Here is a 19080-nt window from a genome sequence, read left to right as displayed (position 1 = left end):
TAATTATTTAATTAACTGACCTGCTCTTCTAATCTGTTAGTACATCTAAATTGTGTGCAAACTTTATAATAGTGTTTGTTTTGTGTGTGTGTGTTCTCTCAAAACATATTGCTTACAGGTTAATCTGTGTGTGTGTGTGTGTGTGTGTGTGTGTGTGTGTGTGTGTGTGTGTGTGTGTGTGTGTGTGTGTGTGTACACATACTTGAGCATATCCATCTCCTGTAGCAGGTTGTAGCTGCGCAGGCGGTTGAAGCGCCGCAGGTGGGACTCTCTGGTGAAGTTCAGCCTCATGACTTGGCTCAGGTACCTGGTGAGAGAGCGTTACACACACATTTACTCCACCCTCTCCATCCAAAACCATGTTTGTATTATGTGATAAAGCGAAGTGACACACAGTGAAGTCGTGATCTTGTGAAAGTCAATCACTGATGAGCATGATGCCACATCGATGAATGAGAATTAGAGGTTATGATGAACTCACAAGAACATTTCTTCTTCTACAAACACAATTACAATCAATTCTTTATTACAGTACTGTATTAATTATTCATTGTAATGTGATGATAGTTTGATAGTTAATAATTATTATTGAAGTGATCACAGCAGTAGTGGTAGTAGAAGTTATAATCGTGGTAGTTGTAGTATTAATAAAGTATCAGGATTTTGGGTTAGGGTTAGTGTGCGTGTGTGAACAGAGCGTGTGTGTGCAGGTGCAAAAAAGATTGCATTGGAAGCTCAGATATAATTTGGATCTGTACTTTTCAAGGCCATAGATTTCAAGGCCTCACATTTTCAAAGAATGTTTCAATTACTTGCTAGTTACCTTAAAGAAAACATCCATATTATTTCTACAGCCATAGTAGCTTTGGTTGAATCATTAACGCCATCATCACATCATCTCTATATTTATTACAACTAAAAGTATTGTCTGTATAGTTGGAGGTGGGATTTGTATGTGGAGGAGTAAGTCAGTGAAGTCATGTCAGAGACAACAGCCAGCATTCAGAAGCATCAATATGAACCAGATGCACCAGCACTCACAAGGTCATCTGCAATACCTGAGTGCTCACAAGGAACAGTGTGATGCATATGATTACCAGTGGGGCTGAAGAAAATATTGTTTCAGCAATACACATTGCAGGATGCAATATGCCCAACGTGTCAAAACTGCACAAGTAGATAATGCAAAGAATTTGCAGTTGTGTTGAGGCTGTCTGACTCTTTGTCACAAATGTATGGAGACAAAAAGGAAAAGGAGAGGAACGGGAGGAAAAGAGCTGACGTCCCTTGTAAGTTCTGAACCGGTCAGATGCCACACACACACACGGTTGTAGCAAACGTTGCAAGCTAACTTCAGCTAGCCTGTGTCATTTCAATACATTAAAGAGTTTCCTGCTACAGCCTAGCTTGGTATGTAATGACCATTAATTTATGGTGACTAATGTCTCAGTTTGCTTGTGACTGTTCTCTACTTATACTGCTGTGTCATCGTTTACCATTACCCTGTAATTGTCAATTGTTCAACAACATTTACAAACGCTCGCTTTAAAAGTATACTGAGTTTAGAGATTAGGTTGGATTATTACATCTCACTAAAGTGAAGGATAAAGCCACTCTGTAACACTGAAAATTGTTGTTACTATGACATAGTGTAACTTCTTGAACTGTGTGGGGTTTTTTCAAATACCGCAGTGCTGGTAGTCAGCCTGTGTCCACTTGTTGTTGGTCTATTAAACTTCAAGGCCACATGATCAGATAGGCTGTGGCAGTAAAAGTTTGGCATCTGTTCCAAATCTCTAAAATATAAAATATATGTCATTACTAGACTAATTATTACACAGTGCTGATATAGGGAATCCTGCTTTTGTCAAATCATCTTTGTAAGTTCTGCCAAAACTCACCAACAAATTCCAGTGACATTCCAGATAAACTAAGTCTACATAATATGTTTCTGATCTCTTAATCCTCGTTTCTTTCTGACATGGAAATTTACAAAACCAGTCATGGGGCAGGAGTAATTAATGTTTGTAATACCTAACATGGGGAAATAATAAACCAGTAGTTAGGGACCTTCACAGAAAATCAGTGAAACTGGATAATGGACTTTATCACCACATGCTGTCAAATATTGTGCAATGTATACCTTGTAAACACCCAACAAATAAACTTGAAAGAAATTAAAACAGATGCGCATTATGATAAGCCAAGTGTTACCTCATACTTGTCGATAAGTTATCAGTGACACAACTTGCTATCTTTGGATTCAAAACCTCCAGTAACCTCTATTTGTTACTGATGTGGGACCTGTTTCAAATCTGCTCAGTCTTTCATCTCAGCCTCTCATTTGAAACCTCATTTCATGTTGACTTACGTGGAGAGCAGCCAGAGAACAGACTGAATTGTATCTGAATATCTCTAATTCAATAGACGAGCCAGGACAGAAGATTGTCCAGGACAGGACGACACAGGTCCGAATGGACTGGACAAAGACTTAAATGACTTACTTGTCCATGGTTCCAAACAGCCACTTGGGTTCCTTGTTGAAGGGCATCCTCATTACATGAAACTTGGCCATCTTCTCTGCAACCTCCGCTGAGATGCTGGGGTCGCTCAACTCACAGGTGTCCAGTTTACGACTCTGTGGACAGGATAATATAAATGTTATCTTATTCAAACAGTAACCATGACGACGGTTTTTGAAGTTGCACCAGGCAAGATTTTTACGTAAAATTCTTTTATCGGCTACATTAGATGTAACCCGGCCCGGTTGGTAAATATGAGCAGGCTACGTGCAGTTTACTGATGGTATGACATCCTACATGATATCTCAGTGTGTAAGTTCAAAGTCTTACAAAGCTTATAAGAAGGGCCTTCACTTTTTGGCAGCACACACATATTGAAACAAGATAACATGAATCTGTTTGAGTGACTTGCTGCTTGTCTTCCTCAGTTAAAGCTACATGATGTTAGGCCAGGTCAGAATGATTTTCTTCCATGAGTCAAATGAATTGTGTAACACAGTCCTGTTTAACTACTGAAGAGCAGATGTTTTATGGTTTATTAATTCTCTCTGGACATCGATCAATGATGCATCATTGAACAGTACACCACACAAACATACATACAATGTTGTATCATTCTTTCCCATGCTTGCCATCACATGCCTAACCATATCTAATTCAAATCCTACCCCTAAAAATAACTGCAACCTCTTTTTATATTGAAGAGAAGCCAACAAGTTGTCATAGTCCTCTCAAATCACATTCAGATCATATAAAAAGGGGCAAAATAAACAGGACCGAGTCATTAAAAAAAAAGAGTCAATACTAGTAGCAAGGGGTATGGGTTTTGATTTTGATACCCTACTTTTTTTTTATTCAACAAAATAAGCTATTTCAAGAACATAGGCAGCTATACAATAACTGTCCACAGACACATTTTGCTCTGGACCAAATAAGTTTTGAGCTTTGATACTCGGCCATTAACGTACACCACAATATAAAAGAACTCCAAAATTATGTTAAATTCAAATCACCACCCCAACAAAATATAAATTTTCGCAATAATTGAATTTATTCAAATAATGGAGAACATAGGGTGTTCCGAATATGTCCACCCCTGTTCAAAAAGATCCCGCAGGTAACATATGTGCATTTGACCAACAACGTGGTTGACTTACAGGGACATACTGCTCCAGCCGGCCCTGAGGGAAAATACCATAGAGTTTAGGTCCCAGCTCCCTCTCCGCCAAGATAGCAAACATCACACTCTCCAACACCATGGCCTCCGCCCCCTGAAAACACACAATAGTAAGACACTTAGCAGCTTACCATTCAAAGTATGACAGACACTACCCACCAGTGCTGTAGAATGCAATATGAACAGAATGAGAAATAAGACAAAGAGCTTTCCCTGGTCACCATGTCTGAAACATGAACGTTAGAGTATGGTAAGAATTGAGTCACGAATGAAACAATTCTCTTGTCAGCCCATTTGAGACAATCGGCAATAGTGCTTGGTTCATGATAAAGTAATGTGTATATCCAGACAATTCAACTATAACATTGTGCATGCTCTATAATGTGGTTCCTTTGCATTCAGAATTGAATGGAAATCAGGGGAGAAGGATGGGAGAGTTTGAATGAGGAGAAATGCTGTGGTTAGGGTTAGTTGGGTTTGCCTGTCAGAGGGTTAAGGAGAATACAAGAGGTAGATTAAAACTTCCAGGAGGAGTTGGCCCACTCAGTCACCGTTGAAATTGTTGAAGCAGAGAGGGCAGCCCCGTCTATTCTCTCTGTATCTTCGAGACACAAAAGTCACACACCAACACACGAAGCCTGGAGCCCAACAGAGGCTCAAGGTTAACTGAGAAACCTTCTCTCATACCAACACAAACACATGCCCTGGAGCCTGGAAGACTAAAGCTGTGTGCTGGCTTCTCACCAACTTGACTCTGATCCACTCCATTGTATAGAGAAGACAGAAAACCAGGCTTCTCACCAAATAGGCAGGAGGTCATTAGCAGACAGATCTATACTGTGGGAAACTGAAAGTCCCATTGGTGAAGTTGTCTTTCTGATAGCATCCCTCACTGACCGAGTTGAGAGGAACAAAAGTAGCGTTAAACTAAACTAACCTAACAAGTGATCATTTACACTTGTTAGTTCAATTCAAACAAATGATACTAGCTCGTAAGCTAGCAAGCCGCTAGCTAGCAAAAAAAGCTAGCTAGCTTCTTTGTCATTTATATTTGTGTTCATGTTTTGACAAGACTTCTATGTATTTGCCAGTAAAGTTTCTTCTTAGTTTAACTCAAACAATGAGAACATAGCGAATACAAAATATTTAGACCAAAGTTATGCCTGTATAGTTGAGCCTCCGTTCACCATGAGATGGGGGTTGAAAACTACAGAAAAAGCAGTAGTCAATATTTTGACAGTAGTAAAGTCAAAATATTCTGATACAGTTGCTTTCGGGGTGTGCAGAGGGGCTTTGGTAGGCACGGCCACAGCTTAATGACATTCCCCTTAGGTGTTAGGTTTACTGGCTAATGCTGCAATCTGTTGTGTTTCAATGTAACCCTAAATGACTGCAATAGACACCAGTATAGCATAGTGCTATCTTAACCCTCTTAAGTGAATAACCTTCAGATAACTTGCTGCAGAGAGATTTGGATCTGAGCTCTGGGGTTTGGCTACTTGCCAGGGAATGTGCTTCATACTGACCATCCAGTGGGAAGCCAGCTGAAAGGAAACAATACTGCCTGTCTCCCAGATGTCATATTTCTCAAAACAAGACTGTCCTGCACCACCTACAGAGACGCTCAATACTGGCTTCTTACTCAAGGAGACACTTTTATCTGTTGTGATAAAGTTGGAAATAAATGGTATTACTGTATTGAACATTACACTCTTAATAGAAGGTAAAAATGCAAGTAAGAACTTAGTTTGTATTCAGTTAATATTATTATTATTATTATTATTAGTAGTAGTAGTAGTACTAATTTATTATAATTGTGAGGGATGGGACTAGCCAAGGTCGATAAAACATCTAACAAGAATTTTGGGCGACGTCTGACAAATCAGATTTCTTTGAGGGGGCCACGTCAATGTTTGTGTCCAGGGAAATTGGAAATAAAATCATGTCTTTTATATAAGCTTGTTATGCTAAATTAGGCTAGCAGCTAACAGTGCTAACAAAGGCAACAGGGCTGACAGAGCCAACAGTGTTAACCTGGGGGGGAACCGGAGGGTGAGCGTTACACTTCAGCAACGAGGCCGCCGGTCAGGACGGCGTTATCAGCGGTAACCGCCGTATGAGGCTATCGACATAGATACATATCTTTAGTAATAAGTGCATCTAGTGGTTGCTGTTATATGATCACGGTCAACTGTGGTGTTCACTTATATCTACAGTATATCCGACAGGTGAGACTGTAGTGATGTGGCGTGTGTAGTAGTGTAATCCTCACAGGGATCAATACAGAGTCATCCTACCTCATCCAAACAGGATGTACCTTGACCAGAGAGCAATATTAGAGAAGGTGGGTGGAGGCGAGGTTCTGCATTAGCCCCTGTAATGAGTGAAGGCTGGATCAGAGGGAAGGGAGTTCATTATTATTATTATTATTATTATTATTATAGTTTTGAGCGATAGAACCCGCCAAGGTTGATAAAGCAGCCAACAAGTATTATTATGCGATGTTATTTATTCCTCATTCTAGAAACTGCTGGATTCACAGCTGGCAGAAAGTGACACGTTGTCTTTGTGTTGTGCTTACATCCAGGGAAAATACTGATAATAGGGCTGCAACTAACAATTCTTGTCATTATAGGTTAATCTGACAATAATTCATGTTTTTACTATTAACCATTTCTATAAAATGTCAGAAAATGGCCATAACAATTTCCTAATAACCAAGGTACTGTAAGATGGTAGAAAAATAAAAACTGAAAAATGTCATTCAAAAAACTGGAAGCAGTTCTTTTTTTTTTACTCTAAAAATGACAACTACTCTGTTATCGAAACATTTGTTGATTGAATAATCAATAAATTGACAGAAAAGTGCTCCGTCATCTGCAAACTAACTGTACTTTCATATTCATTACATATACTGTATGTGAGCTGGTTAAGAAGAAGACTTGGAATTTTCCAGCATTCCAAGAATATTTGAAATGATAACATTAGCATCCAGTTTATTCAGTATAGAGTTCAACTGGATCAAGTTGTGTTTGATTTGAATGCAGCCATGTACAGTGTTCAAAGCAAATAACCACACAGCACAAGCCTCTCTCTTTTCCTATCTGCAAAATGTTTCTATCATTATTATATTAATAACACAACCAACAAATGAAAAGTCTGTCACCTGAACAGTATGCAGCACATTCTGCTTCATTCCCAGGGCATTTGTCCTTTCAACAAGCCATCTGGCAGCCTGTGAGTAAAGCAGAGCAAAGACTAACTCCTACAGGGTCGGCTTATCGGGCATATCCCTCCTCTATTTCAGTGAGTGAGCAAGTACATTTTTTCAGTTAATGTAGTTGTACTGACCCAGATCTGCAGCATCCAGCCCGCATACGGACTAACCTCCTATATCTGCAGAGCTTTGGTTCGCTTGCTTGCAGCAATTTAAATTTAGCCTCAGTGATAAAGACAAATGGGGCGTAGCAAAAATTGTACTCAGATACAGTGACTGAATTTGGTAGTGACAGTCAGGCAGCTACTTTGTAGACTGGAATGATGTTGAAGAGAAACTTCAATTATTTCACTATGTATGTATAACCCATAAACTGCATCTTGTGCTTTTATCTTCATTTGGAGACTGAGTCTGCTTAGCAGTGATCGGGGTGCGGTAGACCCGTCCACACGTGCTGAGCCGAGCTCGCCGAAAGCTTATTGGCAGAGAATCAAATCTGTCAATCATGACCCTGTATATTATAGCAATAAGAAACTAATCAAAAGCAAATTTATCAGAAAAATGTTCAAACACTTGAACATCAGCGTGATAAGAACTACCTAAAATGACAGAAACCCTCTTTGGGAAAAGATTTGACATGAACTTTGATATATCAGTTTGGCCCATGTCCCTTCCACTTTATGCTGGGCGGGCTTTAGGTCATGTCGACCTTCTTCATATATAGTCTATGGAATGACCCCATCACTCATAGTAAGATCTGATTGAGAATATAGGTTAGCAGAATATAGTTAGTTATGTGAATGCACAAAGCCATTCACCCCTTGCTGGTTTAGAGGCTGTACAAACGTCCCACACAGTGGTGGTCCCATATTGACTGGTCCTCCATCAACCTCTGTTTCATTTCCTCTGACCTATTTTAAATGCTACAGTTTGTTTAAGTGATCTGTTTAATTTGGCTGACTCTCCCAGACAAGTCAGCTCACCGTTCAGACCATCCTTAAAAGCACCTCCCTCACACCATTTCCTGTTTTTTTGACAGGAAACAGAAATCTTTGTCTAGTAAAACTAAATATACTTTTTGAACCTGCAGAGCTGCCAGTTCGCCACCTGGGCACTGTCGAGGTGCCCTTGAGCAAGGCACCAGATTGCTATATAGTAGCTGCCCACTGCTCCTAATATTAGGATGGGTTAAATGACTCTAAATCCTTCATTTCTATTTTAATATGAGGTACCAGTCTTACGGCTGATGTAGGCTCATGTCCTCGTGTCATGTCCTCTCTGGATATTTGATTACATTGGAAACTGAATTGTTACACTACTCCCATATCAGTGCTGCTGCCCGACTGAGATATTCAGCGGCTGACCTTGGAGGGATGCAACAGGTGCATTGTGCGTTGCCGACAGCTGCTGCTTTAACCTCAATACCTATCTACTGTGTTATGTCTGTCCATAAACCTGTGAGGAGATGGATTAATGGAATCAAAGTGTCACACTGGTTCAGTTCAGTTCAGTTCATTAAGAACAGATGGCTCAAAGCCATCTGATCTGAACAGAAGCAGTGTGACACTTTGATTCCATTAATCTGTCTGCAGAAGTGAACTCATGTCAAAGAACAGTGATTACAATAAAGCCAGTTTTATTTGTTACTGTGTACCGCCCTCCTGGTCCGTATTCTGAATTTCTATCTGAATTCTCAGAATTTTTATCAAATTTAGTCCTTAAAACAGATAAAGTAATTATTGTAGGTGACTTTAATATTCATGTGGATGTTGATAGTGACAGCCTTAATAATGCATTTATCTCAATATTAGATTCAATTGGGTTCAGTCAAAATGTACATGAACCAACTCACTGTTTAAACCACACTCTGGACCTTGTTCTGGGATATGGTGTTGAAATTGAAAGTTTATTAGTGTGTCCACATAATCCTCTTTTATCAGACCATTTTTTAATAACTTTTGAAGTCTTGTTACTGGACTACAAGCCAGTAGGCAAAATATCCTACGCTCGATGTCTATCTGAAAGTGCTGTGACTAAATTTAAGGAAGTGATTCCATCAGCACTTAATTTAATACCAGGACTCAATATCAATATAATGGAAGACTCCAATGCTAACTTTAGTCCCTCACAAATTAATCATCTTGTTGATAGCGCTGCAGCATCACTGCGAATAACACTCAACTCTGTCGCTCCTCTAAAGAAGAAGATCATAAAACAGAAAAAGAAAGCTCCATGGCTTAATTTACAAATCCGCAAACTAAAACAAAAGTCGAGAAATCTTGAAAGTAAATGGCGTTCCACTAAATTGGAAGAATCTCGTTTAGTCTGGTTAGATCATCTTAAAACGTATAAGAAGGCTCTCCGTAATGCCTGAGCAGCTTATTACTCTTCCTTAATAGAAGAAAATAAGAACAACCCCAGGTTTCTTTTCAGCACTGTAGCCAGGCTGACAGAAAGTCACAGCTCTACAGAGCCTTCTGTTCCTATATCTCTCAGTAGTGACGACTTCATGAGCTTCTTTAACGATAAAATTATAATTATTAGAGACAAAATTAATCTCCTCCTGACCTCAATTGGTAATGACTTAACTTCAACTGTTGGAATTTTAAAAACATCTGTAACTCCTGAAATATATCTAGACTGTTTTACTCCAATCAACCTTAACCAACTAACTTCAACAATCTCATCGTCTAAGCCATCAACCTGTCTTTTAGACCCGATTCCAACTAAACTGTTTAAAGAAGTTTTACCCTTAATCAACACTTCGTTATTAAATATGATCAACCTGTCTCTATTATCTGGCTACGTAACAAAATCCTTTAAAGTAGCTGTAATAAAACCACTTCTTAAAAAGCCTAGTCTTGATCCAGAGGTTTTAGCCAACTATAGGCCGATATCTAACCTACCCTTTCTCGCTAAAATCCTTGAGAAAGCAGTCGCAAAACAGTTGTGTGACTTTTTACATAATAATAGTTTATTTGAGGTTTTTCAATCTGGATTTAGAGTTCATCATAGCACAGAGACGGCACTGGTGAAAGTTACCAATGACCTTCTATTGGCATCAGACAAAGGACTTGTCTCTGTTCTTGTCTTGTTAGACCTCAGTGCTGCTTTCGACACTGTTGATCATGACATTCTACTACAGAGACTGGAACATTGTGTTGGCATAAGAGGAACCGCACTAAGCTGCTTCAAGTCCTATTTATCTGAGCGATCTCAATTTGTACTTGTTAACGATAAATCCTCCATGACAGCCAAAGTCAGTCTTGGAGTTCCGCAGGGTTCTGTACTTGGATCGATTCTATTCACCTTATATATGCTTCCTTTGGGCAATATTATAAGGAACCACTCTATAAACTTTCATTGTTATGCGGATGATACCCAATTATATCTATCAATTAAACCAGATGAAACCAATCAATTGGCTAAACTTCAAGCATGCCTAAAGGACATAAAAACTTGGATGTCTAGCAACTTTTTGATTTAAACACAGACAAAACTGAAGTTATTATACTTGGCCCTAAACGCCTCTGAAATTAGCTGCTCTGCACTGGCTCCCGGTAAAATACAGAATAGAATTCAAAATCCTTCTCCTGACTTACAAATCAATTAATGGTCAGGCTCCAGCATATCTTAAAGATCTCATAGTACCTTATAAACCAACTAGAGCATTACGCTCCCAGACTGCAGGGTTACTTGTGGTTCCTAGAGTCTCTAAGAGTACAATGGGAGCCAGAGCCTTCAGCTATCAAGCTCCTCTCCAGTGGAACCAGCTTCCAGTTTGTGTTTGGGAGGCAGACACCCTCTCCACATTTAAGAGTAGGCTAAAGACTTTCCCTTTTGATAAAGCTTATAGTTAGGGCTGGCTCAGGTTTGCCCTGGATCAGCCCCTAGTTATGCTGCTATAGGCTTAGACTGCCGGGGGACACCTCCCTGCTCTCTTCCTTCTCTTCCTCTCTCCTCCCCTCCATCTCTTCTTCTCCCTCTCTATCTGTATGCATTTATGTAAATGTTGTTCCTAACTCACCATCCGGGGTATCATCCCCGGAGTGTCTGTCTCTCATGTGGCAGGTTGCCACTGATAAAGTTTACGTCAGGATCATGAATCGTGACAGCGGCTGCTGACCTGGTCCTGCTGGACACCGGGAAGCCTTATTGACATTTTCCTGGATTCATCCATACTTTTTTTTTTTTCAACACAACATAATTTCTGTCAAATGTTGTATTTGTACTATGTTGTTTATCCTGTACACACGACATCTATTGCACGTCTGTCCGTCCTGGGAGAGGGATCCCTCCTCAGTTGCTCTCCCTGAGGTTTCTTCCATTTTTCCCCCTTTAATTTTGGGGTTTCTTTTAGGAAGTTTTTCCTTGTGCGATGCGAGGGTCTAAGGACAGAGGATGTCGTAACCTGTACAGTCTGTAAAGCACACTGAGACAAATGTATAATTTGTGATATTGGGCTATACAAATAAATTTGAGTTGATGATTTGATTTGATAAGGACTTGAATAAATAGGCTCCAAACTGTTACAATAACTGTTCATTCGCGATATTTATACCAGCAAAATATCTGTATATTTCATGTGGTTTGAGAAGAGGTTTCTGCATTAGCCCTGGGATAACTGAAGGCTGGATTAGAGGGAAGAGAGGCTTCTGCCACATTGGTAACATAACTGGCTGATGACCTCACCACCATCACATGACATGGAGTTGTCATTCAGCCACGTAGTGTGAGGGTCAAGGGTTGTCATGACGTATTGCACAATAAAGGAATTTCTAGGTCACTGGTAATGAGGCTTGGCAGTACTTCCCGCTGTCAGCAGTGACACGTGTCTTTTACTAACTTGGTTTATTTGTGTGTGTAGATTTCACCTAAATTTATATTTAAATATAACATTTGAGAACACTTGTTATCCAAAAAGGTGTTGTATAATCCTCTTCTCTCTCTCTTCCCTTTTTTTCGTTCCTGGTCTCTCTTTTTTCCTCTCTGTCTCTCTCTCTCTCTCTCTCTCTCATCTCTCTCTCTCTCTCTCCTCTCTCTCTCTCCGCCCCCCTCTCTCCTCTCTTCACCCTCTCTCATCTCTCCCCTCTCTTCTCTCTCTCTCTCTCTCTCTCTCGTCTCCCCTCTCTCCCCTCTCTCTCCTCTCCCCTCTCTCCCCTCTCTCTCTCTCTCTCTCTCTCCCCGATATCTCTTCTCACCCTCTCTCTCCTCTCTCTCTCTCTCTCTATCTCCCTCTCTCTCTCTCCCATCTCTCTCTCTCTCTACTCTCCTCCTCTCTCTCTCCTCTCTCTCTTCCTCTCTCTCTCTCCCTCTACTCATCTCTCCTCTCTCTCTCTCTCTCTCTCTCTCTCCCTCCCTCTCTCTCTTCTTCTCTCCCTCCCTCTACTCTCCCTCCCTCTCCTCTCTCTCTCTCCTCTCCTCCCCCCCCCTCTCTCTCTCTCTCTCTACTCTCCCTCTCTCCTCTCTTACTCTCTCCTCCCCTCTCTCTCTCTCTCTTCCCTCTCTCTCTCCTCCTTCCTCTCTCTCTCTCTCCTTCTCTCCTCTCTACCTCTCTCCTCTCCCTCCTCATCTATCTCTCTCTCTCTCTCTCTCTCCTCTCTCTCTCTCTACTCTCTTCCTCCCTCTCTCCTCTCTCTTCTTGTTCCTCTCTCTCTCTTCCTCTCTCTCTCTCTCTCTCTCTCCCTCTCTTCTCCTCTCTTCCTTCTCTCCGGTCTACTTCCACATCCTTTCACTCTCTCTCCCTTCTCTCCTCTTCTTTTCTCTCTTCTCTCTTATCTCCTCTCTATCTCTCTCTTTCTCTCCCTTTCTCTCTCTCTCTCTCTCCCTCTACTCTCTCCCCTCTCCTCTCTCGCCCTCTCCTCTCTCTCCTTCTTTTCTCCCTCTCACTTTCTCCCTCTTCTCCCTCTATTCTCTCCTCTCTGCTCTCATCTCTCTCTCCGCTCATCTCTTCTCATCCTCTCTCTCTCCTCTCTACCTCCTCTCTCTCTCCTCTCCCTCATCCTCTCTCTCCGCTTTCTCCTCTCTCTCTCCTCTCTCTCTCTCTCTCTCTCGCTCTTCTCCTCCTCATCTCTACCTCTCTCTTCTCCTCTCTTCCTATCCTCTTCTCCTCTCTCTCTTTTCTGACCTCTCTCTCTCTCTCTTCTCCTCTCTCTCTCTCTCTCTCTTCTCCTCGCTCTCTTTTCCTCCTCTCATCTACTTCTCTTTCTTCCCTCAGCTCTCTTTTCTCCTCCTCTCTCTCTCTCTCTCTCTCTCTCTCTCTCTCTCTCTTCCTCCTCTGTCTCACCCAACCCTGTCCCGTGGCGAAAAACAATGTCTTATGGCTGTTGACATTTTTTCAGGAGATTCCTCTGTAAAACATTTGACTATTATGTCAACCAAATGAAACATAATTTGCATATTTAAACATAACATTTTTAATTAATTTACTGTCTTAATTTAAGTAATTAATGAGGACGGTTCATGGTGATATCTATTGGTTAAAATGTGTACACTATTCACCTGCAGTGTCTTCCATTAAAGCTTGGGTAAGTACTTTGGAGAAGCTGCAAGAGTTAGCTAGATATTTTTTAATTGTCCAACTGCAAACCCAGCCCAATGTCCAACTCTTTTTCAATAAAAGTAGTTTGCAGCACTAGCTCCAAAAGTTGCTAAATCTAGTGAGAAATCCGCCAAGTTATCAACACTGATGTCTCTTCAGACCTCAAATTATGGCTAGTGTTAGCACTCACAGCTGTTAAGCTAGCAGCTTGTGGAAAACTCTGGTGATGCGCAATGAGTGCACGGGCAGCGTGTGCGCAGGTAGACAGGCAGGCATGTAGACAGACAGGAAGATAGACAGGCCGGAAGATAGACAGGCAGGCAGATAGACAGGCATTAGGGCTTAGTGAAATGGTTGGATGGACTTATTACAGTCCTGCGACAGCCACAGATATCAATTGTTCTCTTTTTTGTCAGAGCATTCGATTTATAGATTGCTGTTGTGATTTAAAGAGATTTTCAACAAATATAACAATACATGTTTCTAAAACTACATTGCCCACTCTAGCTTTAATGTATAAACTGAATGAAATCAGGGACTTTAGCATTTCCCAACTTAGTTTTTACAGTCATGCTCAGCCAGGAGTTAGAAAGTGGACACTGCGTTAGATTTGATTCTGATCTTATGCTCCAAACCCCACACGGATACAAAGGTTCAGCCTTCTCTGAGACCGACCAGAATTTAGGGAAGCAAAAGAACGTTTTCAGACATCATCGGGGGGAACATGAGCTGCTGAGGGTTGTGGTGGCTGGATGGCAACACTCTGGGCAGATGAATATACTGTATGGTGGCACCATCATCAGTTACTTACTTGGAATTGATTTTTCTTTGTTTGACTGTCGGGAATCCCCTTTATTACAGGACATCTATCAACAAAAGAAAAAGGAAAGAACTATCCATGAATACATGTGAAGCTGTCCATGAGTGTCACTGTCAACATCCAAACCTAGACATGCCTGCAGTGCAGACAGTACAGTATGAGTTCAAACACAGGTCAAGTCTTTTGGACTTGACAGTGCAGAGCATTGGTCAGACTAATTGCTGCGCTCCCCTGACTACCTGCTTATCCCAACAGCCAGAAAGAGAGAGCGGAGATACAGATCAGATAGCAGTTATCTCTGAGGGTAAAATGATACTCTACCACCCAACTCAAAACCGGCTGTTGGATGTGACATTACTTTGAATTACATACTAAAGCTGAGGCTAAAAATATACACATTTGTTCATCCAACATGCTATTTACATAACATCATTGCTGAGAAACGCAGTCTCCAGTGCAGTTAGGCTTTGTTTAATCATTAGTAGCTGAGTCCTTAATCATATTAGCTTTTTGATCAGACATGACTAATTCCTGAGAGGCGGTTCTGTCCTAATAGAGATGGCTGCAGTTACCTTGGTGAAGGACTCAGTGCTTTTGCTCTCTCCGACATCCCTAGCAATAAACTTAGCTACGGTTAGCTTTTATTACAGACTCTTTCGTTAATACTTAATGCAGGTACCATGGGCACATTTTAAGGCTGACAAAGCAGCATGAAAGCAGCCTGCCATGCGTCTTCGTTTGACATTTCTTTCTTTCTTTTGTTATTGCAGCAGGCTGAAACAAACTGCATGTGCTAAGAACACCACCTCAAACGGTGAAACGCCAGCTGAACATTACATTATGCTGTTTTCAAGAATCTGGAGGTCACTTGAACTGTTGAACTGTCATCAATATTTGAAAGTGAAATCAATGCACTGTGACCAAATGGTCATCTTTAGATTAGTTCTGTTACACTTGGCAATACTGGGATCCTGAACTCTGGACACAACAGCCATATCATCTTAGGCTCTATCTCTCTATGTTAACTGCAACCACCGTGAGAGCTGCAAAAAGATACATTATCTATCTGCTTTTGTGTAAACTGTGAAGTAACACCGGACCAAACCGCGCACGGGCTAATGACTTTGTTGTCAGCTAAGCTAACTGCAAATGTGCCGATTCATCCTCGGGCTCCTGTTTTACACTAGTTACAAAATTCAGATGACTTCTTGAATCACAAGGCAGGGGTTTAGAGAAGAAAAGAGACAGACAGGAGAGATGTTTCAGCACTTTGTTTCCCCTCCATACTGTATGTTCCCAGCTTTGTCAGCCACATGAGTGTGTGTTACGTCTTTGTATTAGGCTGAGATTTCAGTGATCTCATACTGTACCGTGTTTTTTGGTGGGTTCACCTGGGAACAAGAGTGCCCAAGGCACGCTCCTTTGGGAAGCCTATGGCAAAGAACACATGCATGTACAGCCATGGGGGTACATCATTATGTACAACAATGGCTAACACGCACACACACACACACACATACGTATACGTACACATACACGCCTGAACATACCAACATAAGCATTTGACCTGCAGATGCACACACACACGCACACACACACAATATCCCTGGAGAAGGCACTGTCACATCACACAGTTATATGTATTATCTTTGTTGTTTTCTCTGATTATCAACTCAAGCTCTTCAGTAACCTTTGACCCCAGTAACATAAGTAAATTCTGCGATAAGGCATACAAGTCAAACAATCGTATAGCTAATTAAAAGACAATCGGTGTATGATTTTTCAATTTATGCTGTTGTGTGCAGTATAGCAACACTTCATTAAAAAAACAATTAGACTAATACCTCTACACTACTGAAGTAAACTTGATTCTAAGATAACAACACATCATTGTGTAGAGTTTGGCTTACTTGTAACTCTCTGTACAGTAAAACAACAGCCTTTAGCTGTGTGTCAAAGACAAATAATAAGAGATGCGGCTCCCACCTGCAGGATGGCCCCATAGAGGCGCAGCAGGACGCTCCTGGGCTCGTCCCCAACAGTCTCCTGGCTGTCAGGGAGGCTGCACAGGAAGAGCTTGTTGCTCAGACCACCCCTGGAGGACAGACATAATATGATAAATCATTACAGGTATATATGGCTTATTAATATTACTATTCACTCTTTATTATACTCTTTAAGATAAGGACAACAGGAATACAATAATAGAATATGATACATTAGATCTAGTCAAATGTTGAACTATAATAGAACCGTACCTAGCCCGACTAATGCCTGTTAATCCTTCAACTGTACTGTTTAACTGGTACTAAAATAGGTTTGTACGAATTTAAAGAGCAGCTAAAGCAGAAAATTATTATTTGCCACCATTATTGGCAGGAGAACAGAAATAACTGTACCAATGTCTCAATTAGAAAACCCGACATTGATTTTCATTTATTTTGTCAGCGGTTTGTTTTTGGGAGTCTGAACATTGCCTGTGAATTATGGTCTTACTATGAAGGCTACTGAAAATGATTTATAGATATAAAATAAGCTTTACATGAATGTACTAGCAATATTCCAGATAAACATCTTGTCACAGTGTCCTGTAAGCACCACTGTGTAGGGTGCAGCTCAGGATATCATCACTGCAGTCTGCTCGTCTGAAGAGAGGCTGCATTTGATCCACATAGAGATGCCTACAATAGTATAAACATGACCTAATTACCATTATCATTATTTAGGGCGGGTTTAACCTTCCACCGTCTACATCATGAGCCTGGACGGTGTTAGCAGTCTCACCACACTAGCTTCAACCAACTGGGCCTATTTTCATCAAACATGCAAATAACCACACGGTACCGTATTATGGTGATGTGGAAATCTTCCTCAGCCAGGCTTTTCCAGGCTCCATGGAGGAACTCTCTGCACCACAGATAAGCCTTGCACTGGGTGTCCAGATCGGGCTGGTCCAATGCATTGCATTCCTCCTCGGTGTCGGGCTGAACCTGCAGGGCGTTCTCGGTCACCAGCAGCCCCAGCGACATGGAGGGGGAAGAAGAAACCCCGTTGATGAATTTGGTTTTCATTTTGGGGTTTTTCAAGAGTAATACAACGCAAGTATTCTCAGTTGAACACGCCACAGAGCGACTAAGCTGATCTGGTGTCGCAGGAGGATGTATTTCGGTTATCCGGCTACAAATGTCTTTTCACTCTGTAAATGTGTGAAGGACAGAGTGTTGCAGATTGTTTCTTTATTTTTCGTTGGTAAAAATGCGAAGTGTCTAGCTTTGAAGAGAAGTCTGGTAACTGAGATAGACAGCAAGAGGTTCCGCTACCGGCAAAGAATGAATAAGGTCTGAGGGACGTGCCGATGTGCAGGCAGCGAATACAGGGCAGAGAGGGAGGGATCACGTGAGGCTTAGCAGCCCCTTCCCTCCCCTCATTGGTTGGCTCGGACAACATCCCGCAGGACCACAACAAACGCGATGGGGCCTTCAGGGACTATTACTAAACTAGTGTTTCAATGTTTCGCACCTGACTCTGTATATTCACTTTATTATTAAAAACATTTTTATAATTTATAATTTCATAAATTCATAATGATTACAGCTTTTTTGAATTGCATTGTTTGACTAAAACTACCATTGCACATTGTTCCAGGTAAGAGTATCTGCCAAATGTGTTACGCCTCAGACACGGAAGGAAGACTCAAACGCACGACTCCGGACACAAATGTAAAGTGTAAAAAAAACAATACTTTACTTCCGTAAAACAGAATATTAACTCAAAGCAGTCACTAGGAGGATATACAAACTTCACTGAAAAAACACACTTCTTGGACCACTGGTACTTGCACATGATATGACAAGGATAGGACAAGACGAACTGACACACAACAAGGGGAGACAGGTCAATTTATACAAGAGGTGAGTGGGAACAGGTGGAAACAATCAGGGGCGGGGCAGACTCTGACGATGGCGGGAAACCACACAAAGACAGGGAGTAAACACAAGATATGACACAAGGGAGGTGAACTCTACAAAATAAACCAGGAACACAAATCCAGAGTCATGACAAAATGTAACTGTAACTTCAGTATTGATCTCTTCTAGCAGTAGCTCAGAGATGTCTTTGCATTAATGATACATGTGAGACAGCACAATAAATGTTGTACAGGAAAGCTGTATCAATAAGCAATATTAAGAGCAATCTGTTTTGTTTTTGAACATGTAATGAATGTGTAATATACATTCCTGCCGACCAACAGCACTTAAACATAATTTGTTTTTTTATTTTAGCCTAAGTAAAGGTGGTTTCTCTTTGCTATTGGTTAACCCCATCAAAGATCTGCTTCAGCACTCCGAGATCTTTGCACTCACCGCCCAATCAGGAGGTGGAAACCCCACACTATAAAAAACCAGCACATTTGATGTCTGGGCTGCATATTGTCATCACGACAGGGAGCACTTTCAAGCTAAGGCAGTAAATGCAGTCCTGTGCTTCACCTCTGCTTGGATTCATGCTCTATAACTATCTGTCAGATGAAAGCATAGCAGCTATATTGTGCCGGCTACAGCAAGTGGAGACAGCTGCTCGGGTCACAGCGGAGATAGTCATGTCTCTGATTTAGTCTGATAAGCTGAGTAGGAAGCTGAGCGTTGGATTTGTGTGGCTGGAATTGCACCTTAAAAATGACAAACAATGCAGGCGCCCCATCCTGACTCTAGCCCCCAGTGATGTCACCTTTTTGGAGCGCACATGGTTGTCACCTGGTGGGTGTGTGCTGAGGTTGGAAAACATCACTGTGGATGCCTACCT

The 19080-nt window shown here is 41.3% G+C and overlaps 1 protein-coding gene across 1 annotated transcript in view; it reads right to left on the bottom strand.

Annotated features, from left to right (window-relative positions):
• The window catches only part of chka (choline kinase alpha), a 29034-nt gene extending 11392 nt beyond the window's left edge, over positions 1–17642 (bottom strand). Inside the window, exons 1-5 of the mRNA XM_029433888.1 lie at positions 17122–17642; positions 16264–16372; positions 3680–3793; positions 2505–2638; positions 203–307 (exon numbers count right to left, since the gene is read on the bottom strand). Of these exons, the coding sequence (XP_029289748.1) occupies positions 203–307; positions 2505–2638; positions 3680–3793; positions 16264–16372; positions 17122–17348 (689 nt within the window). The 5' untranslated portion in view covers positions 17349–17642. The remainder of the gene's footprint in view (positions 1–202; positions 308–2504; positions 2639–3679; positions 3794–16263; positions 16373–17121) is intronic.
• Between the last annotated feature and the right edge of the window lie 1438 nt (positions 17643–19080).

This window comes from Cottoperca gobio, chromosome 6, assembly GCF_900634415.1.
Source record: "Cottoperca gobio chromosome 6, fCotGob3.1, whole genome shotgun sequence".
In the NCBI taxonomy this organism is placed as follows: domain Eukaryota; kingdom Metazoa; phylum Chordata; class Actinopteri; order Perciformes; family Bovichtidae; genus Cottoperca; species Cottoperca gobio.
The sequence above is the reverse complement of the archived record's forward strand: the minus strand, read 5'-3'. Positions and strand labels throughout refer to the sequence as shown.